We start from the raw sequence: 26739 nt of genomic DNA on the forward strand, positions 1-26739 counted from the left end.
TAAAGAGAAGTTTATTCCGTTTAAGTAGCCTAAGTCATAATGGGATGTTCAGAAATGTTGAGAAAATAGTAACTTTATTCTTATGTTACATAATTGACAGACAGCATTTTGTTGACAGAGAGCGTTCTAATGATTCACAAATATCATATATTGTGTATTTGAGTTTTTTTATGTTTTCTGAAAAAGTAGAAAATATGACATGTGTTAGAATAAAGTATATTCTATAATCACCGAGAATTAAGATTCAATCTGAGTTGAGCCACACAGCACAGGATACAGGTACCTGGAGCCAAGAATGACAGACACAGCAATAGTGCATTTCATTCAAGACTGGTTTATTGAGGATGATACACCAGGTTATAAAGTGAAATATAGGGAAGTGAAATCAGACTGCCAGCAGAAAATGGAAAAGGGTACAGATTGTCCCTAAAAGGCAACAGACAGTCTCATGATCTTCCATTACATCATTGTCTATACTTCAATCACAATAGAGAATACAGGTTACAATGTTAAGACACATATTACAAAGGACACAGGATGTTATAGAATCTTACAACATGCCAATAGTTTAATAGGGTAACGATATCTAAATAAACCTTAAATTAGTAATTTTGTATTGAATTTATCTTGATTTTATATTGCATTACAGTTCATGACATTAAAATGTTCTTTTTTACTTTAATAATCACTTGTACAATTTACCCCCATATATTCTCCCCACCGGGGGCAAGTTGTGCCACGAGACCACTTTTTTTCTGAAAGCTATAGTTCTGAATCAGTTTATTTCAGATCTAAAGTTATTGTTCCCAGAGATGCACCACATCCGGAAATATATGTACATACTTAAACTGGAGGGATTATTGTCATGGCTTCACTATAAAGTCAATTTATACGGGTCAATAAATGTAAACTATTAGTCAGTTCCGGACCGGAACAACCTTTTCTGCAGTGGAAATGCACAGAACTATTCGAGAACGGACATAGGTCGGGAACCCGCATCGCTCAGCGCTTGCACTTCAGATGTGTCCGCTGCAGGGCGATATCACATATATTTGTTGCATAATTATGGTAATTTTTTTTATATTATAGTGATTTGTGTGGTAAATGTAATCTTCAGTGTTCAATTAGAGAATACAACAAAGTAATGAAGGCCATTCCAGTATCCCTACAAACAATGATTCGACAGTTTGTGTTGTACTCCAATGCTGTACCAGAAACGAGATCACTTTGTATTGAAGGCATAAATTTAAAGAGCATACAATTTTAAAACTAGTTTATTAGAGCTATTAGCTATTAACTAAAAAATACTTCCCCAGTCAACTGAAAAGAAAAATGTTCTTCAAGAATTTAGTGAAGAAGATGCAAAGAAAATAATTAAGCACTTAGTATATCCAGTTCTTCCTAAGACCAAAGAAGTGACATTTAAAACTTTTAAGTGACATTTATCCATCTAATAACTTTTTGCATGAAAGATTTAATTGGGAGAACAATTCATGTGGGTTCTGTGAGAAAGACATTGAAACAGTAGAACATTTTTTTTTTTTTTTTTTTTTTTTTTTTTCTATTTTGAACCTGTGCATCATTTTTGGCGTGAATTTCAGAACTGGCTTCATTTCAAGCATATACCAATATACCCTTTGTTTGTGGTCTCAATTAAAGGGGTCATTGGATGCCCATTTTCCACAAGTTCATATGATTCTTCAGGGTCTTAAAGAAAAGTCTCTAATATACTTTGATTAAAAATTCTCAATAGTACTGTAAATAAACAGCCTTTTACCTTGTCAAAAGGCTGCAAAAACTCAGCTCATTTTCTGACATGGCCCCTTTAAATGCCACCAAGCTCTGCTCACCCCACCCTTCTCTTGGATTATGAGACCTAATGTTTACTTTTGCTGCATTTACCCGCGTTTAGCAGCGAAACTTGCCAACAAGCACATTATTATGAAAGGACATTCACAAAGATGCATAAAAAATCTTTATATTCACTTCTGCTTCGGGTGAAACTGCATCAGGAACTTCTGGTTTTCTGACATTGTTGAATATAAAGACAACAGAATAGGAGCTGCATAAAATATCGGATGATGTTTTAACCAATAAGAAAATAATATGATAAAGTCAATGAATGAATGAAATTTGATCTGTGTCTGGGCAGAAGTGATGAAGCAACACAAAAAAGTGGTGTATTACATTTATGGTAATGGACAGTTCAGTGTTCATAAGATCAGTTATTAATGATATATTTACAATGAACAAGTCTTCCACAAAGATGATGGTATTAGCTGTTCTCAAAACGTTTACAAATACAGTAAGCAATTAAATCATTCAAATAATTAAAGAGTAGCAGACATTAGTTATTCAACTTGATTGAATTTGACAGTGGGAAGAAATAATAATACTCATTTTTGTCTTACAAATATAAAAGCCCTAAGTGAAACCATGCATATAAATGAAATATAAATGAGTCAGATTAGTTATCGTCTGTTTAGGCAGTCATTTAATCACTGTAAACATAAAAAAAAAAAATCGAATTGCTCTTTGCAGTCTAAATTGATTATAATGTTTTAGGAAAATAAATGAGCAGTTGGCTGATTATGCTGTAAGGTGTCATTGAGAGCATTGAAAAAGTGCTTCAAATTATCCAGATGAAATGAAATATGAGAGAGAGAGAAAATATGAACATGGTCGCACTGCTCTCTGGTGCTTCGCCTGCATTTTCTCGTCCTGTTGGAGAAACAATGAAATTTTAAAACTCAAATCTGAAATGTGCCTGGTAAATAACAAAACAAAAGACAAACCATACCAGCAGATTCTTTCTCATGTGCAGGTTCTTCAGTATAAGCGACACTGGCAGGCAATGCTTTAGTAGTTCTCTCCTGATGTTCTGGAAAACCCGAATAATATATATCTGAAAACGCGGCTACAATGCATAGCACATCATGACTGAATTAATGCTTTTAGTTTGTCTACCCCATTTTACGATTACTGGTTCTTTGTTGCTCTTGTGGAACACAAAACAATCATATTCTGCTTCTTCATCCTCACTGATCTCCACACTCTTCCTCATCTGGAAGGTCCCATCATGGTTTGGTCTGATTCCGGTGGTTTCAACCTCATCTGCAGGAAGAGATGTGCGATATTTCCTAATGGTCATCGTCACGTCTTTGGGGTAGAAGCCGGTGGACATACAGGTGAGTTTCAACTTGCTTTTGGTTGGTTTCCTTGCAAAAACATGAACATCTGGAAGAACTGAAAACTCAGGAATCAGTTCATCAATTCCATCCGCGGCAATTAAACAAACAAATGCAAATTAATTCACTCACTGCCATTTCTGAACTTCTCATCAGCATATTCTGTGAATTTGTTGAGCCAGTCCACACACTCTTTCTCCAGGTAGCCTTTTGTGTATTGGTTTAGGATGGGAATATTGTCCCATTTTCTCTTGGTTGGTAGAGCTGCATCAACTGGAGCGACCCACTGAGAGTCTCTATCATCAAAAGACAGAAAGTTTTCTCCATCAAAGCCATACTCACTGATGCCGTTGTAAAACTTCACTTCATCTCCCTGCTGCTCAACTTCACAGCCATGTCTCCACTGAAGAACATGAAGATCTGAAAAGGACATGAATCAAAATGTTTGTAACAGTAAAGTAGATATAATATGGTGATTTTATGTATCTGCAGGTTAATGTGTGTGAATGTTGCTCACCTGATTCACTGAGTCCCATGCGTTTCATCAGAATGTCGATATTCACATTAAACCACTGCTCTTTGCTCTTTCTCGACTGGGTGCCTTTTTCCCAGTAATCCTCCTGCATTTTCTCTTTCATCCAGGACTGTTTGGGAATCTTCTTCTGTTCCTCACTATTGTAATAGTCGATCTGTATGTCGTCTAGCAGACCCATAGCAGTGAACTGATAGATGCCCGGCAGATCGACAGGTTTGGACAAAGCCGTGTAAATGTAATACAGCGAGTGTTTCTCTGCAATGAAGAGCAATACAATATGAATGTAAATTTCACTCAAATTCACTATAGTTTAAAGATGAGTAAAGTGAAGGAGAAATCAGTTTTTTTATTTTTCAATCGTTAACACAATATATCTGATTCTGTTTTCCAAACCAGACACTTCAGTGGTTTTCTCACATGCTCCAAATTTCTGCAATTTTTGTTCTTGTGCATGGAAAGTCGTCGTGACGTATTGTCAAGTATGGTGACCCATACTCAAAAAATAGCCCTCAAAATTGGCCCTCTTCCTTTAACCTAAACTGCACACACAGCAGTGAGAAGTGATCAAACGCACACACAGAAGTGAATACACACCAGAGCAGTGGGCAGCGCCTGGCGAGCAACTAGGCTTGCTCAAGGGCACTTCAGGCAAGGTATTGAAGGTGGAAAGAGTGCTGTACATTCACAATCCCCACCTTCAATTCCTGCCGGTGTGGGAATCGAATCGAACCGGCAACCTTTGAGTTACAAGCCCAACTCTCTCACCATAAGGCCATGGTTGCCCCCAATGATCATGCAGGAAGTTAAGTAGGTATGGAAATGAAACAGTCTGAGTTTTGAAATTATATACCCTCCTCAAACCCACAAACTCAACCCCACCCGTACCGGAAAACTGTTATACCCTTTAACTCTTTTTTTACGTTTTTTTTTTTTCTTTTTCTTTTTTTTTCGGATTCTACATGCATGAGATGGACACACTCCCGTTATAGATAAATAGCACGAATAACTCCTGGAAACACCTGGACATGGTGCCTCTAACACTAAACTAACGAAGAAGTCGGAGAAGAGAAAAAATGCGTTGGTCGAGCGCAGACAACAAAAATTACGCTTAAAAATGACAAAATCAGTTTTTATTAAATTATAGTCTATATATAAAATTAATGAATACGCGAAATATTTTAGACTTAGTCTCTTGATAGATTTTCAAAACGAAAGGAAAAGTGGCATGCGGCTGATTTGGTTCATTTTTGTGTGGAGCAGCGCTCTACGAAAGTTCACGGAAAGGAACCCGAGATGACAGAAATAAAAGTAAACACACTGCAGTTTTGAATGATCTGAATGACCAAAAATGCCGGAGTTGTTCCGCTGTTTGATCACGATGGCGTGCTGCGTACTGCATAGTGCAATCCTTGCCGTTCAGCCTGAGCTCGTGCCAAAAACATATTTGGTCATGCGAGGAGGATGTTTTTTTTTAAAGCGCGTTAAGTACAAATCCTGGTTTACATAATAGTTTAGCATTCAAATACATCGCGAAAATGGACACATATTTATTTGGATTTATGCCGAGAGGTAGACTTCGGCAGCTAACACCGCCGTTTTTACTTTCGCTTTTACTCTAATTCGTTTTGGCTTGTTTAGCCACTTATATTATTTATTCTTGTTTTGTTCTGAAAACCGTTTAAAATAGCCTTTAGGTTATTTATTTTATTTAATGTTTGTACATTATAACACTGAATGTAGTAATGCGGTTTGTGCTTATCCATGTTTAACCTAAACTTCAACATAACATTAATAGACATACCGGTAGGCCTACTTAAAAAAAATTTTTTATTATTATTATTATTATTATTATATATAATTTTATGCTAGCTATCCTCCACTGAATGTATAATGAGCAGCAATAAACTTATATTTTGCCATTTTATAATCTGTGGATATTTTGATGAAAGTAGTTTACAATTTAGAGACAGTAATATTGTAATGTGACTAACTATTTTTAAAAGACAGTAACTAGCAATATAAAATGTATTACATTTTGGAAGTAGCCTAACTTGCCCAACACTGATAGGTTATCAGTAGCCTAATTCTTACCACTGAACTTACGTTTAGCGTCTCTCTAAACAAAAACTTAATTCTTTATTAACATGTTTTCAGTTAAGCGTGTCAAATCCTCCCGAAATTATAAAATATGTATATAATTTTCTCCCATATCTGTATTAATAATAGTAATTATTAAATACATAGGTCGAAGACGAATGTTTGTCGGTCAGCAGTAAAACGAACGGCTATAATAATTTTTTTTTTTTTTTTTTTTTTTTTTTTTTTTAATTAGGTCAGAGAGCAACTTTGTGTAGAAGGCAAGAGAAAGAGCTTGCTGGAGAAGAACATGCAGAGGCGCAGAGAACAAAACCACATTTATGATTCGTATTTTCGTTTACATTTAACCCTGGCTTCATGTTTTGTTTTGTTTTTTCCTCAGATATGAATTTGGATTTATATGACCATTAACCTGTTTTACTCTGAATACTTACAAACAGAAAACATCTGCAACGTTTTAATTGAAAAGTAAATAAAACCTTAAGATATAAGTAACGTTTTTATTTATATCTAGCTATCTTATAAAGCCTATATGTGCCTAATTTATTTTACATACAAAGTTAGCATGTATTTCTTCACTAATTTAATCGCTTTCTAATTTAATCTCTTTACTTTCAGTTACGTTCTCTGGAAAACGCTGAACATTTAAATCATTTACCTGCGTGAAGTATAGGCGGAGTGCCATAAAGAAGAAAAACACAAAGCAGAGCAAAGATCGTCGTAGCCACACTCGTTCCCATGATAAACGCCTTTAAATGTGTAAATCTGACGAATTACTCAATATTAAATCGTTGAACTCAAAAGCTCTAAAAAAAAAACTAGTCAGAGAAAATAGCGGATGATGTTTAACCAATAAGAAAACAGAACGATGACATCACGCGTATCCGGGAAGAAGTTGAGAGGCGAGACACTGCAAGTAGGGTTAAAAAAAATAACTATGACTTTACTTACCCAGTTAATTGATTACATTGATAACTGCAAACATTTTTTTTTTTTTTTTTTTTGTATTACAAGTTTTCCAAAGTGTTCGATATGCAAATAAGGCAGTATTTAATAATTATTAAATCTAACAGAACATAAGTCCAGCTAACATAAGTCAAGCGGGCCAGTAGCAGGCCGCCGGTGGCAAAGCTGGTGTACCAGCGTTTTGCTCATCGTCATTCCAGCGGATCAGCAGCGGGATACTTGGATATACTTGGATAGTTATAGGCTAATATAAAATAAAATGATTTAATGCAATAATGAATCAAGTACACTACTCTTAAAGGTGCAGTGTGTAGATTTTTGCGGCATATAGCGATGAGGTTGTGAATTGCAACCAACGACTGCGTCCACCGCTCACTCCTCCCTTTACAGAAGCTACGGCAGCCAATACTGGATTAAGATGTCATCGTTTTAGACAGCAAAGAATAATGAGGTTTCTTTTAAAACGTAAATCAGGGAATTATATTTACTTGATAATTCAATAAAACGATGTTGTTGTGAATATTACTGTTACTTGTTCATGTTTGTGTCAGTGTTTTTTTTCGCTAGAACAACAGTGATGAAACACGATCTGTAGAGCAGTTTGTCCGTTTAGGGCTACTGTAGAAACATAACGGTGACTTTCATGTGACGGGACCCGCTGTGTATAGATAAAAGGTGCGTTCGAGATGCAATACACCAAAATCCCTTTAAGGCAAGTCATGTCACTTGGCGGCCATCTTTGAAACGCTACTCGGGCATACAAGTGCAGCTCCTATCTCTTTGAATGGGGAAACATGAAATTCTCAATTCTCAAATTTTAAATCTCCAAAGAAATACAACAAGAACTGCTTCATAAATATGGTTCCTTGTGCTCCAATAGCGTTAAAAAAACGTACTCGGTTACTAACGTAACCTCGGTTCTCTCAGAGAGGGAACGAGTACTGCGTAGCTAACGCTAGGGGAAAATCCTTTCCGCGAGAGATATTGAAGCCAAAAAATTATCCTTAATTTTGTATTAATGTAAAACGCGTTGCCGCAGTGAGCAGACATAGGCGAGGCGTACTGCGTGCCTATTGGCTGCTCCGCAGCAACTGCAGCACCTATCGAGCGAGGCTTGGCGCGAAGTCAGCTCCAATGAGTGCATTTCGCGCCTGACACGTCATCTCCCGCCGAAAGTGGCGTGATCCCAGCCTATAAATATCGCTCGCAGGTAGCTACACTCTGGTTTTTTCATCATAAGAGCGCCCAGAGCAGACGCTTGCACGGCAAGGTACGCAGTACTCGTTCCCTCTCTGAGAGAACCGAGGTTACGTTAGTAACCGAGTACGTTCTCTTACGAGAGGTCACTCTTACTGCGTAGCTAACGCTAGGGGAACGCCCTGTAAAACGCCGTGCATGCCAGATCTGATACCATAGACCCTAGGGCCGTAGCCCGGGGTTCATACAGTGCTTAAACATATAAGGGGATTAGTGCCCTAAACACACTGGCTCCTGGTGTATCCGGGCAGGTAAACGGCCTGGATAAACTTAGAACGTGGGTCCAGATATCTGCTAATATCTAGACCGACAGCAATTTGGCCTGTAGGGCGGGAACCTCCAGGTTGTAGAATCTTATAAATGTAGACGGAGAGGCCCAGCCTGCCGCCGTACAAATATCTTGCAAGTCGATCCCACTCGACCAAGCCCACGACGAGGCCACGCCCCTCGTGGAATGTGCTCTGACACCCAGCGGGCATTGCATGCCCTTAGACTCGTACGCCAGTGCAATAGCATCCACTATCCATCTGGATAAAGTCTGTTTTGACGCAGCCATTCCCTTAGAATGCCCGTAAAACGAAACAAACAGCTGTTCTGTCTGTCTAAAAGCAGACGTGCGAGACACATAGACTCTTAGCGCTCTAACTGGACATAAGAGTCTCGCGTCAGCCTCTCCATCCACAGCCGGTAAAGCAGACAGTGCGATGACCTGTGCTCGAAACGGTGTGTTAATAGACTTTGGCACGTATCCGTGCTTGGGTTTGAGTATGACTTTTGAGTCGTTGGGCCCAAACTCCATGCATGTCGCGCACACGGAAAGCGCATGCAAGTCTCCCACGCGCTTCACTGAAGCGAGCGCTAGTAGGAATATAGCTTTAAGAGACAGATATTTTAATTCAGCCGCCCGTAGTGGTTCAAATGGTTCGCTCTTCATAGCGTCCAACACCACAGAAAGGTCCCATGTTGGGACTGAGGGCGGTCTGGGTGGATTTAACCTTTTAGCTCCTTTAAGGAAGCGGATGATTAAATCGTTCTTCCCTATTGACTGACCTAGCGTTGTCCTCGAGAACGCTGCTATGGCCGCCACGTAGACTTTGAGCGTGGACGGGGATCTGCCCTTGTCCAGTAGCTCTTGTAGGAAGGAAAGTACATCTGTCACACCACAGTCTGTGGGTGAGGATCCGCGGGCTGTGCACCAGTCCGCAAATATCGACCACTTCGATGCATAGAGCCGTCTAGTAGATGGAGCTCTAGCTTGTGCGATCGTTGATATCACTCCTGTGGGGAGTTCATCATATATTCCCTGGTGACCCATACATGAAGGGACCACAGCTCGGGATGGGGGTGCCAGATCGCGCCGCCCGCCTGCGAGAGGAGGTCTCTCCTCACAGGTATTGGCCACGGTGCGATGCTCGTCATCTGCATCAGCGCTGGGAACCAAGTCTGGTTTCCCCAAAACGGCGCTATCAGCAGAATTGCACATTTTTCCTCTTTCACCCTCTCTATCACTTGTGGTAGGAGAGAGACCGGGGGAAAGGCATACAGAGGACGGCGGGGCCACGTATGAGCTAGTGCGTCCTTGGTTTTGGAAAATAATTCTGGGCAGCGAGCGTTGTCCTGAGATGCAAATAGATCTATCTCCGCTCTGCCGAATATCTTCCATAATAGCTGCACCGTTTGGGGGTGCAGCGACCATTCGCCTGCCGGAACAATGTTCCTGGACAGTCTGTCTGGTCCTACATTTAGGGTCCCCCGCACGTGCGCTGCCCTTAGCGAGCACAGGTTGCCATGAGCCCATACCAGAAGGCGTTCTGCAAGTGCATGTAGGTTTCTGGACCTGAGTCCGCCCTGGCGATTTATGTAAGCCACTACCGATGTGTTGTCGGAGCGGACTAAAACATGACTTCCCTTCAATAGGGGAAGAAAGTATGTCAGCGCATTGTCCACTGCTATCACTTCGAGGCAGTTGATGTGCAGTGACTTCTCTCGTTCTGACCATAGGCCGAACGCCGGTCTGCCCTCTAGCAGTGCCCCCCCCTCCCAAGGTGGACGCGTCCGTGGACACTACTTTCACCCTCGAGGGTCTCTCTAGAGTGACACCCTTTTCGGTACCAGTCGGCTGCTCTCCACGGCATCAGGGCTGTAACGCAACTCTGATCGATCGTGAGACGGAGTCGACCGGACACCCACGCTCGGCGCGGCACGCGCGCTTTCAGCCAGAGCTGCAGTGGGCGCATGCAAATCACCCCTAACTGTAGAACTGATGATGCTGAAGCCATAAGACCTAACATTCTTTGAAAGGTCTTGAGCGGGGCAGACTTGCTGCGGCAGGGCGCGCTCACTGCGCTCTGAACGCTCAGCGCGCGCACTGACGAAAGCTTCGCTTTCATTGCCAGCGAGTCTAATTCTATGCCCAGGAAGGAGATATTCTGGCTGGGGTTCAGCGAGCTTTTCTCCCAGTTGATTTTCAAACCCAAGTTCTCGAGGTGATCGAGTAACATGGTCGTGTGTTCCCTGAGCATTGAGTGAGATTGCGCTAAAATCAGCCAGTCGTCCAAATAATTCAGTATTCGCACGCCTTTCTGTCTGAGCGGGGCGAGCGCTGCATCCATGCACTTCGTAAATATACGGGGTGCTAGGGACAAACCGAATGGCAGGACTGTGTACTGATAAGCTTGGCCCTCGAAGGCGAATCTCATAAAATCGCCTGTGACGCGACGCTATCTGTATTTGAAAATACGCGTCTTTCAGATCCACTGACACAAACCAGTCTCCTCGGCACACTTGCGCGAGGATTTTCCTGGTTGTGAGCATTCTGAACTTTCGCTTCACTAGCGCTTTGTTCAGTTGCCTTAGATCTAGTGGTCACTTCGGCTCGTAGCAGGTGTGCTGCATCTGCCTTTATCGTGGTCTCGACGCGCGCCGTGTAACGGCGAGGGCGTCGTCGAAACTGGAGCGAATAGCCTCTCTTTATAATGTCCAGCACCCATTTTGAGACCCCTGGGAGTTTTTCCCATGCATCTGCATGTAATGCGAGGGGGTAGGTGCGAAGCGCGCTCCGATCTGTTACTAACGGAGCCGCTTCGGTGTCTGTGACATGCAAGGCTCGGGGTACGCTGACCGCGGGGACTGCTTTCTCTGTGTGTATATGTGGTTGCGTGGTAACGGGCACATTTAACACACTCGATGCAGCTTTTAGCCGCGTAGGCTGGGCGTCGTCCGGTTTACAGAAACCGTAAGACATGCCTGATGTAATATGTGTGGGCACTCTGGGGTGGGCACATATACCACATGCGAAGTCGGTGAAACTGTAGCGAATAGCCTCCTTTAATAATGTCCAGCACCCATTGTGAAACCCCTGGGAGCTTTTCCCATGCATTTATCTGTAACGCAAGGGGGTAGGTGCGAAGCGCGCTCCGATCTGTCAATAACGGAGTCGCTTCGGTGCGTTGTGACGCACGAGTGACTGTGACATTCGAGGCTCGGGGTACACTGACCGCGGGGACTGCTATCTTTGTGTATATATGTGGTTGCGTAGTAACGGGCACATTCAACACACTCAGCGCAGCCTTTAGCCGTGTAGACGGGGCGTCGTCCGGTTCGTTTTTACAGAAACCGTAAGACCTGCCTGATGTGATATGTGTGGTCACTCTGGGGTGGGCACATTTATCACGTGTGAAGCGCAGCCGATTCGGGTCGACTTTATGTGCGCGGGTTTTGTATGACAGGATGTGCTCATGTGTATGCGCATGCGAGCTACACACAAAACACCTTCGGCTATGGCCGGAATACCCGAAAATACACTCCTTTGAGGATTTAATTGGGTAGCCGTGAGAACGGCTCTAGAGTGCAGACAAGCAGGCTGCAGCGCCGGCTTGATGACTGCGGATAACGCTGGAACAGCCCCATTTCTTGGAGCTGAGCGGGCGAATACTTTCGGTGGGAGTCTGGCAGCCGCGGGACTCGCGCACCGGCGTTCAACACTCCAAACAGCGTTCGCCTGCATAGAGCGAACGCACTCCTGGTTTCGTTTTTACAGAAACCGGTTGACGTGCATAATGAGGTGTCTGTGAGCACTGTGAAGCGGGCACATTTAACACTCCAAAGCATAGAGTTAATGCACTGTTGGTTTCGTTTTTACAGAAACCAACAGTGCATAATGTGGTGTCTGTAGGCACTGTGAAGCGGGCACATTTACCACGTGTGACGCGCAATCGATCTGAGTCGATTTTATGTGCGCTGTGCTTGTGTGTAGAGATGAGCACTGGTTAGTGGGCATATTCTTACAACACGTGAAACACCATCGGCCGTGGCCGGGACACCAGATAATACACTTTATTGGGGGTTTATCTGTGTAGCCGTGGGAACGACTTTTGTGTGCAGGCAAACGGGCGACGGAGCCGGTTTGTTGGCTGCAGAAAACACTGGAACAGTCACATTTCCTGGGACTGGACGAGCGAATAACTTTGGTGGGGGACCGGCAACAGCGGGACTCGTACACCGTCGTTTTCCTAGTTGCTAGGACGATTTCTGAGGCTCAGGTTTCAACTCAATCCTGGGCCGCGGGCCGCGTCTGGCGGGGCGGCGGCCGGACGAGAAAACATCAGAATCCGTTAACCACGGGTGCCTCTCAGTAACGGTGAGAGACCATGCTACGCAGCGCTGCGTCTGAACAGAATGCGCGTTCCCGCTCTGGCGGGAAAGGGAAATCCTCCTCCTCCTTCATGGCCCCCTCTCGTCAGCGGCGTCGTTTGGAAGCGGTGGCATACAGCGGCCGCTTTACGTCCGGAACAGAGGCTGACGAGGTCGATGAAGCATGCGGGCGAACCGGCGAGCTTTGTCGGCTGGAGGAAGGGTCCGGGGCCCGCTGGGCACAGCGCTTTTTACGGCGCGACACCGCGCGGGCGGGGGAGCAGTCTCAGTGAAGAAGGCAGGCAAGTCCTCAGAGTCGCCATTGGCATCTGCACGAGCCGTATGAAAGCATCTTTAAAAAGACACTTTGCTCTCTTAGAGAAACAGTGTGTATCGCAGCGGCAACACACACTGTAGATTATAAAAGATTATAAAGGATATAGGCGCCGGAAAGCGCAGCAGGAAGGCACGGAAGGCGGCGTGGCCAGCAGCTCCAATGGCTCGTCCCGCTGAGATGCTTGCAGTCAACGGCGGCGGCTTCCTCTCCGGCTCCAGCGATGCGTGAGCTTCGCTTGAAGGATGAAAAAATCAGAGTGTAGCTACCTGCGAGCGATATTTATAGGCTGGGATCACGCCACTTTCGGCGGGAGATGACGTGTCAGGCGCGAAATGCACTCATTGGAGCTGACTTCGCGCCAAGCCTCGCTCGATAGGTGCTGCAGTTGCTGCGGAGCAGCCAATAGGCACGCAGTACGCCTCGCCTATGTCTGCTCACTGCGGCAACGCGTTTTACATTAATACAAAATTAAGGATAATTTTTTGGCTTCAATATCTCTCGCGGAAAGGATTTTCCCCTAGCGTTAGCTACGCAGTAAGAGTGACCTCTCGTAAGAGAACTCCTTATATTCAGGTGTGCTGAAGTTTTCTTTTACAGATAAAATGAGGCAAAAAACAAAAGTAACTTGCACTGAAAAGTCAAAAGATATTAAATGCAATAAGGATGCAATACTAATATGTGCAAAGTTAAGGCATGACCATTGGACTGAAAAATGCTCATCGAGTCAGCAGGGTCAGGAAAAAAAAAAAACAGGTGGAGAAGAAAAGACCAGTTCTCCAGAGACTTAGGTAGGCAAGGTAAAAAAAATAAAATAAAAATCACCCTCTCTTAATAAGAATGTGTGGTAATCTGTAAATTATATTTGCAAGATATAAAGTTAGATATACCTAGTCTCTTATTTTTACATTTAGATATGGGTTATTATTTTTTTATTATTTCATTGGAACTGTTAGTTGACAAACGCGTCATAACAATAGAGACTATTAACAATGGATAATGAAATATGTCTACATACCTGGTGTAGAATCGGATGTCACTGTCAGAGCCTGCAAACCGATGTAGCCCAAAACGCTGTTTGAGTGACAGCTGCTCCAGCTGCTGCCTCAGCTGGACGATTTCTTTGCGAAGACTTTCGTTTTCTTCCAGAACCGAGTCAACAAACGCGGGCTGCGGAGCTGTGCTGTCATCGTGCTCGTTGGTATATATATGGTCAGAATCTTCCCGAGTTTCCATACACTCTGGTTTCGTTCTCCTTTCCCAAACCCCAAGCCTTCTCACTCCAAGAGAGTAGTTATTCCAAGGGAACAGCACAGGTACGGCACCATGCTTCAGTCTCCGCCTGCCTCCTACTTCAGCAGGCTCGGCGAGCTCTTCTGGCACAAAGTGCCGACTACACACTCGTGTGTGGTGAGATATAATTAAATGATCTCTTCTTATGTTAATTATCCATTTCTTTCTCTGTTGTACGTCGGAAGGGAAAGTATGAAAACTAATGGTTGAATTAAATTGTAGAGATGCACCGATACGAATCGGCCGATAATGCTTGCGCGTTTTGTCAGTAAAGCCGGTTCTGTAATCAGCGGTAAATGCCATCAGGTGCGTGATTTCACGTTGAGCCGTATATACTACACACAGCCGTTGTTTACCGACGAGCTGCGCAAATCAATGTTCATTATCAGTGTGAATGTGCGCAGCTCGTCAGTGAACAACGGCTGTGTGTAGTATATACGGCTCAACGTGAAATCACGCACCTGATGGCATTTACCGCTGATTACAGAACCGGCTTTACTGACAAAACGCGCAAGTGATCGGCCGATACGGATCGGTGCATCCCTATTAAATTTAGCTGAGGAGGAACACTGCGGGACACAACAGTGTTCAGCTGTCATCCCCTCACAACGCTGAAATTTAAACGTTTTCTTCATTTCGTTAAGGAAAGCTGTTACTTTCTTTTCACGTATCGATTAAATAATAAGTTAAATAAACAACTTATAGGTCTGACTTTGTGTCTATTTAACTACTAGAGTTACAAAATTCTCGAACTCACGAATTTGAAGGTGCCGCTCTCTAACATGTAAATACCACAACATGGAATGACCGTGCACCGGAACTTTATGAGCTGGCTTATCTTGATGCGGAAGTTCTAAAGAACGCTCCGTGCATAAGGTCAATTGCGATCCTCACATCGCTCCAATATCAATTGAATGAGTTTTAGATACATTTCCAGATGGATAAACTTCATCTTAAAAAAAATTAAAGCTGCGAGCAGCGATGAACGGGCCCTCGCACCCGGGCTCACCGCTGACCGGTGGCTTCAGGAAATCAGCAAACGGTGGGCAGTATGCTTTTAAAACAGTAAATATAGAAAAAATATGTCATAAGTCATTTAAATGTGCCAAACTTGCCGCTGCCAGATGGTGGCGCTATGCCTATAACTGATTATTGGCATGTAGATGTGTTCAGGCCAGCACTATTATCAAACATATGAAGTTTGGTGCAGATTGACCTTGGTATGTTTGAGTTAGTGAAAGATATGATATATCCTGCTGCCAACAAGTGGCGCTATGATAATATCTGAATATTGGCCTTTAGGTGTCTTCAGGCCAGGACTCTTACCAAACCTGTGAATTTTGTGGCAGATCAGACATTTTATGGCTAAGTTATAACAACTCAATGAAAACTCAAGATCTTCACAATTTAACATCTCTAAGGCCTCAAGATCAGACTGACCAAATATAATGTTGATTTAATTAAATGCAATCAATGCAAGGACTTCAGATAATGCCAACTGTGAACCAATATGCAAAATTTTCCCTATACTCTGATGATGATGATTAGAACATGATTCATGATGATAACAAAATGTTATTATTGCTTGCTTTACGTCCACCACTTCTGCTTAAATGTCATTGTTACCTATCTGTACAAGTTTTGTGTGGATATTGCTTTGCTGGTGACTCCTCCTGTTACAAGACAGCACTCTTAAGCGCTACATAACTAAGAATCAATATTCACAGTAACCCTCTGCTAGTTTGGATTTAAAGTTTACAGAATTGAAAGGGTTAGACTTTAAAACCAACACACAGACACATACACACAAAATATAAAATGTTGCCATCCAGTTTCATTTGTTAAAATTAACTATATTAGTTAACACGACCAATAAATAAATAGCATTTATTAATGTTAATTAATATTAAGCTAAAAAAGTATTCATATATAGTTTATGTACTGTGAATTAACATGAACATGAACACAGTTCATGTGGGTGTACAGCAATACACAATAAAGTGCTCTATAAACGCTTCATTCTTTCAAAATATCTTTAAAAATCAAGTTGAGTATTTTAACGGGGTGATACATATATATAACTGATCTTAAAATTATGGTTTTCAGATGTTTTGAAGAGATAACAGTAACGTTTGTTTTGTTGTCAAAGTTTGTCTTAATTTTTTATTATTATTATTTTATATTCAATAAATAACACTATGTAAATATTGTCTATCAATGAAGATAAATTGATCATGCTAAAAAGTTGTATTTTTTTTTAAATCTTTTGCTATGTGACTGAATAGGACAAGTTCATGTAAAAAATAAATACAGTTTATTAAATACAGTTAAGTAAAAAATAAATAAAAAACAACAACTGCAAAATACGAACAATGAAAGACTTAGTGACCCTTTATATTTTCTCAAAATATCAGACTCTCAAAGATCAGACATATTTATGTAATTACACTACATACAGTACATGCATTTTTTGTTCAAAGATGGTCTGTAGGATGGCTCTCTACTCTGTCACCCTCTCTGCCTCTCACCCCTCCCCCCTGCAATAATGAGCTTCTCTGTGCCTGACTGAACGCACACACATACTGTAGAGACATTCACCAGAGTGACAGCAGGTTTCTGAGTTATTTTTTTAATTTTCTTTAATTCATTGAAGCTTGTATAAAATTTATATTTCCAGCACTTGCTCAGAATGATTAGATCTGTGTGAAAAAAGTTTTAAAGAGTTTGGATGCTGCACTTTAAAGATATAAAAAATTAGGGTTATGTTTTTTACTACATCTTTAAAAAATCACCACGTCAACACCGTTCGAGATATCCAAAATCCGCTCGCAATTTAACATCTTCAGAATCTTCTCTTCATGTTAAAAAAGTTTGGTGTGAACAGCTGGTTGTTCTTAGGAGTAGTGTGAATTTGTTTACTACCTGATTTTTCAAAAAATCCACCTTCAAATCAAAATAGCCGGCTTTCTGTTGGTCTTAGCTAATGAGTTTGATTTAGAAAGTTGTCCAGATTGATGAGAACAATATAAGTACAGAGTTTGGTGACTGTAGGAAAAACTAACCCCCCAACTTTTGTCAAAAGATGGCGCTATAGAGTGCCTGCTCCACGCCCATTTATGACCTTTTGCCAGTGTCTAACTATCATTAATATTGATGTGTGTGTTGAGTTTCATGAAATTCTAAGCATGTTATCTGCCTCGAAAAGACAGGAATGTAATTTTAAAGTTTGACACGTTGCCATGGCAACAGCATTTGATTTATCATCGACCCCTTTACATATTCTTATCGGCCGTGTTTTGACATGATTTTGATGAAGTTTAAAGAAAATCGAGTAAAATTAAGAGGCTGATTTCAAAGCATTTTGAAAATGACACGTTTCCTGCTGCCAGTTGGTGGCGCTATAACTTTGACTCATAATAGTCACATTTATGGAATCGGCATCATACAACGAACAAACTGGTGAAGTTTCATCAGAATCAGGCAATGTGTGCAACAGTTATTAGACACTTCCTGTTTCTCATTTCTCGCCATAACTTTGTCGCCTTGCCACGGCCAAACCGTTCGAGATATCAAAAATCTCCTCGCAATTTAGCGTCCCCAATGTCTTGAGATCATGCTGACCGAGTTTGGTGACAATCCCATGGAATTCCTGGGAGGAGTACGTTAAATTCCAGAGCATGCGCTTTTTAAACAGCCCTAAATATCTCACTTCCTGTTGCGTGGAGCCCATGACATAGAGTACAAAAGTTGTTCAGCTCGATGAGTTCTATATGTGTACCGAGTTTCATATCAATACGCGCAAGTATGTGTGCGCAGTACATCAAGTTTTCAAACTGTGTTCCAGGGGGCGCTGTAGAGGCCCTGAACCACGCCCGGGTCCCAGCCTCTGTGGCGTCCGGACGACGGCAGATTCCGACGTGTGTGCAAATTTTCAAGAGTTTTTGAGTATGTTAAGGCCCCCAAAAGTGCCCCAACGGTTGAAAAAAAACAAAAAAAAAAACAAATTAAAGCTGCAAGCAGCGATGACCGGGCCCTCGCCGACTGTGCAGTCACCATCCCGATAGCATCAAGAAAACGGTGCCCAGTTTGGCACATGCATTCACAGTAACCCTTTGGACTAACCCTAACTGTCTCTCCTCCTCTCTGACTCTTTCTCTTACCACCCATCCCACCTCCTTACACTCAGCCACTTACCTCACAAACAAGAGTGCAGAGCAGAGTGAGATCAGATATGTTTTATTTTTTTATTTTCTTTCATTCGTGGAGTTTTGTATAATTATGAAATGAACTGTGTTTGATCAGAATGAACAGTTATTTGTATGAAAAAAGTTTCAAAGAGTTAGGATGCTGCACTTCAAATATATAATAAATCATTGAAAATTGAAAATGGAAAATGAAATTCTAAGCACACTCTCTGCCTCAAAAACAGGAAAAAAATATTCGAATGTATTTTTTATTTTTATTTATTTGCCATGGCAACAGCATTTGATGCATCAGGGACGCCTTTACAGACTCTCATCGGCTGTGTTTTTACATTATTCTGATGAAGTTTGAAGAAAATTGAGTACAAATATATTGTTTGTTGTTCGTTCGAGTTTGTTAGTTCATTACCCATTGTTAACAAAAGAGACCCTATTTTAAATAGTTACCATGTTTTATGATCTACAACCGTTTTTAAATATTATTTTAATGATCTATAAGCATCTGTGAAATAATTATAAACAAATATATTAAAAATAAATACATATTAACTTAGTTGATGTATTTGTTTCTCATTCTAATTAAGTGAACTGAGCAGTATAGTGTGATACTTATAAGATTTTTTATTCTATCAGTGAGAGTCTATATATGTATATAAATCATATAATTTTTCCTTAAAAGATTAAAAAAAGTTTGTAAAAGCTCTTTAAGCACCTATACAAAATAATTATGTAAAAGTACACTGACAGTACAGTACACATCAACTGATTCTTTGCATTATTGTCATTCTTATACACTGAGAATGAGCTAAATAGCATTAGAGGTCAAACGTTTCCTTATCTTATGAGGACCTCTAGTGTTCATCCCTGGTACTAGAGCTTTAATCTGACAAATTTATATCACACTTTTAATGATTTTGGGGCCTCTGAGCATGATAACATTTTGAAACTACACGTATTACCTAAGAATTTCTTGTTCTTTATATGTAAAAAGTTTTGATGAGTTAGAATAATGCAATTTAAAGATATATGGAAATAACTCTCCATCTTTTTTACTGTTACTTTCATAAATCACCACATCAACACCGTTCAAGATATCCCAAAGCCGTTCACATTTTAACATCTTCAGTATCTTGGCACCATGTTGACAAAGTTTGGTGTGCACTGTCTGATTCTGCTATGAGTGATATGAATTTATTCAGCTATATTTTTCCAAAAATCCACATTCAAATCAAAATAGCTGACATCCTGTTGGTCGTAGCTAATGGGTGTAAATTTTTTGCAAAAAAAATCTGGTGATCAAAAATGATTAGGCTGTAGTTAAGAACTGTTAGTTTTATGGACAGTTAGAATGTTTTGTATATACAGACAAGGGCTTTATGATGGGCCTGATTTGAATTTAGAAAAATGTTTTATTTCTTAAACATGTTTGAAGTTCTTAATAGATTTCACTGTTGCACATTTAGTCTTTTTATTTTTTTTACAGTAATGTGCATTTTGCAGTTTGTTTACATGGTGTACATTGGATGCACATATTTATGACTTCTTGTTACAGTATTCATTTAAAATAAAAGTTGTTGTCGAATTGCCAAATTGGTCACAATACCCTACCCTAATTCACATCCTAATGAATAAACAACCAAGAGTTTAAATATTCCCTTCTATCTCCTCCTCTCTGACTCTCTTTCCACCCATCCCCCCTCCCCACTCTCACCCTAACACTCAAAAAACACACACCAACTTACCACGCACACACATAAGTGCAGAGCAGAGAGGGATCAGATTTGTTTTTTAATTTTCATTAATTCATAGATCTTTGTATAATTATGAAATGAACGTTGTCTGATCAGAATGACTAGTAGTCTGTATGAAAAAAGTTTCAAAGACTTTGGATGGTGCACTTTAAAGATATAATAAAATTACGGCTATCTTTTTTTACTCCGATTTCAATCAATTACCACATCAACACCGTTCAAGATATCCTAAATCTGCTCACAAGTTAGCATCTTCAGAATGTTGGCATCATGTCAAAAAAGTTTGGTGTGAATTGGTTGGTTTTCCCGAGAGAAGTATATAAAATTCCACAGCCTGATTTTTCCAAATATCCACATTCAAATCAAAATAGCCAACTTCCTGTCGATCGTAGCTAATGGGTGTAAATTAGAAATGTTTCTGGCTTGATGAGATCAATATATGTACCGAGTTTGGTGACTGTAGGACAAACGAAACCCCCAACTTTTGTCAAAAGGTGGCGCTATGGAGTGCCTGCTCCACGCCCATTTATGGGCTTTTATCAGTGTCTAAATATCATTAATACAGATGTGTGTGTGAAGTTTCATGAAATTCTGAGTATTTTAAGTGGCTCCAAAACACAAAAAGCTAAAGTTAAAGTTTGACACGTTGCCATGGCAACATGATAAAAGTTATCGATAATGCAATTCACAGATTCTCATTGGCCATGTTTCAACATTATTGAGATGAAGTTTGAAGCAAATTGAGTAAAATTAAGAGGTTGATTTAAAAGCATTTAGAAAACGTTGCGCTTTGTGCTGCCAGTTGGTGGCGCTATAACTTTGACTCCTAATAGTCACATCTCTGTGATCGGCATCATAAGATGAACAAACTGCTGAAGTTTGGTCAAAATCAGACAAAGTGTGTTAAAGTTATTAGACACTTCCTGTTTCTCATTTCTCGCCATAACTTTGTCGCCCCGCCACGACCAAACCGTTCGAGATATCAAAAATCCCCTGGCAATTTTGCGTCCCCAATGTCTTGAGGTCATGCTGACCGAGTTTGGTGGCAATTGGTGGAAAGGCTTGGGAGGAGTATTTCAAATTCCATTGCATGCGCTTTTTAGACATCCCTGAATAGCTGACTTCCTGTTGGGCGAAGCACTGACTTTGAGCATGAAAGTTGTTCGGCCCGATGAGGTCTATATGTGTATGAATTTTGATAAATGTAGGTCAACTGGTGTGTGCTCCAGAGTCCCTCAAAAGTAAAAATTTTTAACGCTGTGCCACGCCCCCCCCAGGTGACCCCCCCATGTCAAAGTTTGTCCGGCCCTGATGGCCGCAGGTTCCAATGTGTGTGCAAAGTTTCAAGAGTTTTCGTGTATGTTAAGGGCCCCGAAATGACCCAAAACATTGATGAAATAATAATAATAATAATAATAATTAAAGCTGCAAGCAGCGTTGACCGGGCCCTCGCCGTCTGGCAGTCGCCATCCCGATAGCATCAGGAAAACGGTGCCCAGTTGGCACATGCATTCACAATAACCCTTTGGACTAACCCTAACTGTCTCTCCTCCTGTCTGACTCTTTCTCTTACCACCCATCCCACCTCCTTACACTCAGCCACTTACCACACAAACACACACATAGAGTGCAGAGCAGAGTGAGATCAGATTTGTTTTTTAATTTTCTTTCATTCGTGGAGTTTTGTATAATTATGAAATGAACTGTGTTTAATCAGAATGAATAGTTATTTGTATGAAAAAAGTTTCAAAGAGTTAGGATGCTGCACTTTAAATATATAATAAATCATTGAAAATTGAAAATGGAAAATAAAATTCTAGGCACGCTATCTGCCTCAAAAACACAGGAAACAAATATTTGAATGTATTTTGTATTTTTATTTATTTGCCATGGCAACAGCATTTGAGGCATCAGGGACGCCTTTACAGACTCTCATCGGCCGTGTTTTTACATCATTCTGATGAAGTTTGAAGAAAATCGAGTACAAATATATTGTTCGTTGTTCGTTCGTGTGTTAGTTCATTAACCAATGTTAACAAAAGAGACCCTATTTTAAATAGTTACCATGTTTTATGATCTACATCCATTTTTAAATATTATTTTAATGATCTATAAGCATCTGTGAAATAATTATAAACAAATATATTAAAAATAAATACATATTAACTTAGTTGATGTATTTGTTTCTCATTCTAATTAAGTGAACTGAGCAGTATAGTGTCATACTTATAAGATTTTTTATTCTATCAGTGAGATTGTATATATGTATATAAATCATATAATTTTTCCTTAAAAGATTAAAAAAAGATTTTAATGCTCTTTAAGCACCTATACAAAATAATTATGTAAAAGTACACTGACAGTACAGTCTATATCAACTGATTCTATGGATTATTTTCATTCTTATACACTGAGAATGAGCTAAATAGCATTAAAGGTCAAACGATTCCTTATCTTATGAGGACCTCTAGTGTTCATCCCTGGTATTAGAGCTTTAATCTGACAAATTTATGTGACACTTTTAATGTTTTTGGGGCCTCTGAGCATGATAACATTTTGAAACTACACGTATTTCCTAAGAATTTCTTGTTCTTTATATGTAAAAAGTTTTGATGAGTTAGAATAATACAATTTAAAGATACATGAAAATAACTCTTCATCTTTTTTATTGTTACTTTCATAAATCACCACATCAACACCGTTCAAGATGTCCCAAAGCCGTTCACAATTTAACATCTTCAGTATCTTGGCATCATGTTGACAAAGTTTGGTGTGAACTGTCTGATTCTGCTATGAGTGATATGAATTTATTCACAGCTATATTTAAAAACACAGGAAACAAATGTTAAAGTTTGACATGTTGCCATGGCAACAGCATTTGATGTATCAAGGACCCCTTCACAGATTCTCATCGGCCGTGTTTTGATATTATTCTGATGAAGTTTGAAGCAAATTGAGTAAAATTAAGAGGTTGATTTAAAAGCGTTTTGCAAGCAACACACTTCCTGCTGCCAGTTGGTGGCGCTATAAATTTGACTCATAATAGTCACATCTCTGTGATCGGTATCATACGACGAACAAACTGCTTAAGTTTGGTCAAAATCAGATAAAGTGTGTCAAAATTATTAGACATTTCCTGTTTCTCATTTCTCGCCATAATTTGTCGCCCTGCCACGGCCAAACCGTTCGAGATACCAAAAATCCCCTGGCAATTTTGCATTCCCAATATCTTGAGATCATGCTGACCGAGTTTGGTGGCCATCGGTGGAAAGTTCTAGGAGGAGTATTTCAAATTCCACAGCTTGATTTTTCCAAAAATCCATATTTAAATAAAAATAGCTGACTTCCTGTTGGTCGTAGCTAATGGGTGTAAATTAGAAAGTTGTCCGGCTTGATGAGTCCAATATATGTACCGAGTTTGGTGACTGTAGGACAAAGTAACCCCCCAACTTTTGTCAAAAGGTGGCGCTATGGAGCGCCTGCTCCACGCCCATTTATGGGCTTTTATCAGTGTTTAACTGTCATTAATACAGATGTGTGTGTTGAGTTTCATGAAATTCTAAGCATTTTAAGTGGCTCAAAAACACAAAAAACTAAAGTTAAAGTTTGACACGTTGCCATGGCAACATGATAAAAGTTATGGATAACGTCCTTCACAGATTCTTATCGGTCGTGTTTTGACATTATTGGGATGAAGTTTGAAGCAAATTGAGTAAAATTAAGAGGCTGAGTTTAAAGCGTTTCAAAAACGTCACGCTTTCTGCTGCCAGTTGGTGGCGCTATAACGTTGACTCATAATAGTCACATCTCTGTGATCGGCATCAGACGATGAACAAACTGCTGAAGTTTGGTCAAAATCAGACAAAGTGTGTTAAAGTTATTAGACACTTCCTGTTTCTCATTTCTCGCCATAACTTTGTCGCCCCGCCACGGCCAAACCGTTCGAAATATCAAAATTCCCCTGGCAATTTTGCGTCCCCAATGTCTTGAGATCATGCTGACCGAGTTTGGTGGCCATCGGTGGATACACCTAGGAGGAGTATATCAAATTCCATTGCATGCGCTTTTTAGACATCCCTGAATAGCTGACTTCCTGTTGGGCGAAGCACTGACTTTGAGCATGAAAGTTGTTCGGCCCAATGGGGTCTATATGTGTATGAATTTTGATAAATGTAGGTCAACCGGTGTGTGCTCCAGAGTCCCTCAAAAGTAAAAATTTTTAACGCTGTGCCACGCCCCCCCCAGGTCACCCCCCCATGTCAAAGTTTGTCCGGCCCTGATGGCCGCAGGTTCCAATGTGTGTGCAAAGTTTCAAGAGTTTTCGTGTATGTTAAGGGCCCCGAAATGACCCAAAACATTGATGAAATAATAATAATAATAATAATAATAATAATAATAATCCTTAGAAAAACAATAGGGCCTTCGCCCATTCTGGGCTCGGGCCCTAATAAGAATCCTTAGAAGAACAATAGGGCCTTCGCCCTTTTGGGCTCGGGCCCTAATAATATAAACTAGATATGTACATTTCCTGAAGAAAATGTGAGTGGTGCTTGCGGTGGCAAAACTCGGCCCTCGATTGCTAGGGTGAGGTAATTGGTTGCTAGGGTGTGGCTGTGAAGGTCATAGGTCACTACTTATAGGCCGAGTCAAAACCTACAAACCTCTATGACTTTCTGATCCAAAGATATGATCTCACAAATTTTATGGCAATGTTAAGTCTATAGGAGATTTTGCCCAAATTTCTCACCCGCTTTATGATAATCGTACGCCCGATCACTTCAAAAAGTCATAGCACGCCTCTTCTCAATAAGCCGCACGATTTGACACCTCATTCATGGGTCTACGACAAACGGTGCGGGCTTGTTACGCGCCGAAAGTTCCTATGGGCCTGTGTGTGTGTGTGTGTGTAAGAAAGTGACAGTTGAGATTCAAATTCACACTCATTCTGCCATTGTAAGTCTATGGGATTTTTTTTGCCCACTTTTTTGTACGCTGTGTGAAGATTGTAGGTTCAATCGCCTAGAAAAGTCATAGCACACCTCTCCTCAATGAGCCGGTCGATTTGACACCTCATTCATGGATCTATGACAAACGGTGTGGGACGAGTTACGCGCCGAAGTTTTGTCAGGGTGAACAGTAATAGTAATACTGTTTGCAAGTGGCAAAACTCGGCCCTGTACCCCATGATGTCTGTATTATGATGTGGAGCTGAGATATGGCTTCCTTATGTTGCTATACGGTTTCTAGGTTGCTCTAAATGATTGCTAGGGTGTGGGTACACATTTACCATGGTGATATTTACAAAGTGATTTCCCACCTGAGTCAAAAGAACCCAACCCCATGTCTGTACGATGTTCTGGTGCTAAGATATGGCTTACTGATGTGATTGCACTAAGTGCAAATAGCAATGAGTTCTATTTACATTAAGTGCAAATAAGTATAGATCTTATTTACACTGTTAAAATAGCAGGATTTTCTATTATTTATAATACTTCTTGCAAAAAGGCCTAATTATCTGCACATCAGTATTGTAGTACATTAAAACAGTATGCAGTAATTATGTTTTGAGTGTAAATGATAGTTTTAATTCAACTTATTAAATGGATGCTGTCTTATTTGGGACAAATAGCCCTCTCTACACGTACCCTAACACTAATGAATACTTTATTTTTAACTTTTCGATTATTTTCTTCATTTTTATTCAAAATAAATGTCTTTCCCATATGATATGAGATTTGAAAAGGGAGAAAAAAAACTTGCCAGAAGGCAGAATCAAACCCGGGTCGACCGCGTCGAAAAAAGTTCTACGCGCGCTTTACCCGCAACACCACAGAAGCGGAAGTTAAATAGCCATTTTTTGTAGTCTTGACCAGCCACATCACACATTGGTGGGCCGAGTTTTTACAAATAGACACTCCGTTTTCGGGTTTTCATTTAGCTTATAATTAATAAAAAATAAATAAATGCATTAATAAATAGTTTTAACACAATATTTTAGAGAAAATTGTACTAGTTGTCGGTCACAGCTATATCAAGTGGGCTGAGAGGACAGCTGAGGTCACCTGTTAACCAAACCTGGGTCTCCAGAATACTCCAGAGACTGGGGAAGGAAGGCACGAGATAGAGCCAGCTTCTGGATGTCATGCTCTCAACCTTTCAGCACTCCAATGAGGACCTTTAAGCAATTTCAGCACCAATACCACAATACTTTTTTCCGGAGAAGATGAACAAAGCCAGGAACTTAATACATGACTGACATTGGTGGAGTGTTCATCAATAATAAAGATATAACAGAGAAGAAAAGTAAACTGTTCAGGTTGAATGGGGTTCAATTTTCAGACAATGGAAATGATATTATATATATATATATATATATATATATTATTATTATTATTATTTTTTTTTTAACCTTGTAAGTGCTATTAGTACATAAAATACTATATAGTACTCAATATCTGAAGGTCATCAAAGTGGTCCTAAGACA

The 26739-nt window shown here is 40.4% G+C and overlaps 1 protein-coding gene across 1 annotated transcript; it reads right to left on the reverse strand.

Annotated features, from left to right (window-relative positions):
* Positions 1–244: 244 nt before the first annotated feature.
* On the reverse strand, positions 245–6560 carry LOC141286533 (H-2 class I histocompatibility antigen, Q10 alpha chain-like). Its single transcript, XM_073818617.1, has 6 exons — positions 6479–6560; positions 3706–3978; positions 3321–3608; positions 2968–3246; positions 443–471; positions 245–283 (listed from the first exon to the last, which is right to left on the reverse strand). Exons 1-6 carry the CDS (start codon positions 6558–6560, stop codon positions 245–247), a joined length of 990 nt encoding a protein of 329 aa, XP_073674718.1.
* Between the last annotated feature and the right edge of the window lie 20179 nt (positions 6561–26739).

The sequence above is a fragment of the Garra rufa genome, chromosome 1 (assembly GCF_049309525.1).
Source record: "Garra rufa chromosome 1, GarRuf1.0, whole genome shotgun sequence".
Classification (NCBI taxonomy): domain Eukaryota; kingdom Metazoa; phylum Chordata; class Actinopteri; order Cypriniformes; family Cyprinidae; genus Garra; species Garra rufa.

Coding starts and splice junctions, on each gene's coding strand:
- LOC141286533 (XM_073818617.1), bottom strand. CDS start 6,560: ATGGGAACGAGTGTGGCTACGACGATCTTTGCTCTGCTTTGTGTTTTT. Junction 3,609..3,705: donor CATGGGACTCAGTGAATCAG/GTGAGCAACATT, acceptor TGTCCTTTTCAG/ATCTTCATGTTCTTCAGTGG. Junction 284..442: donor TAATGGAAGATCATGAGACT/GTCTGTTGCCTT, acceptor TCTTGGCTCCAG/GTACCTGTATCCTGTGCTGT.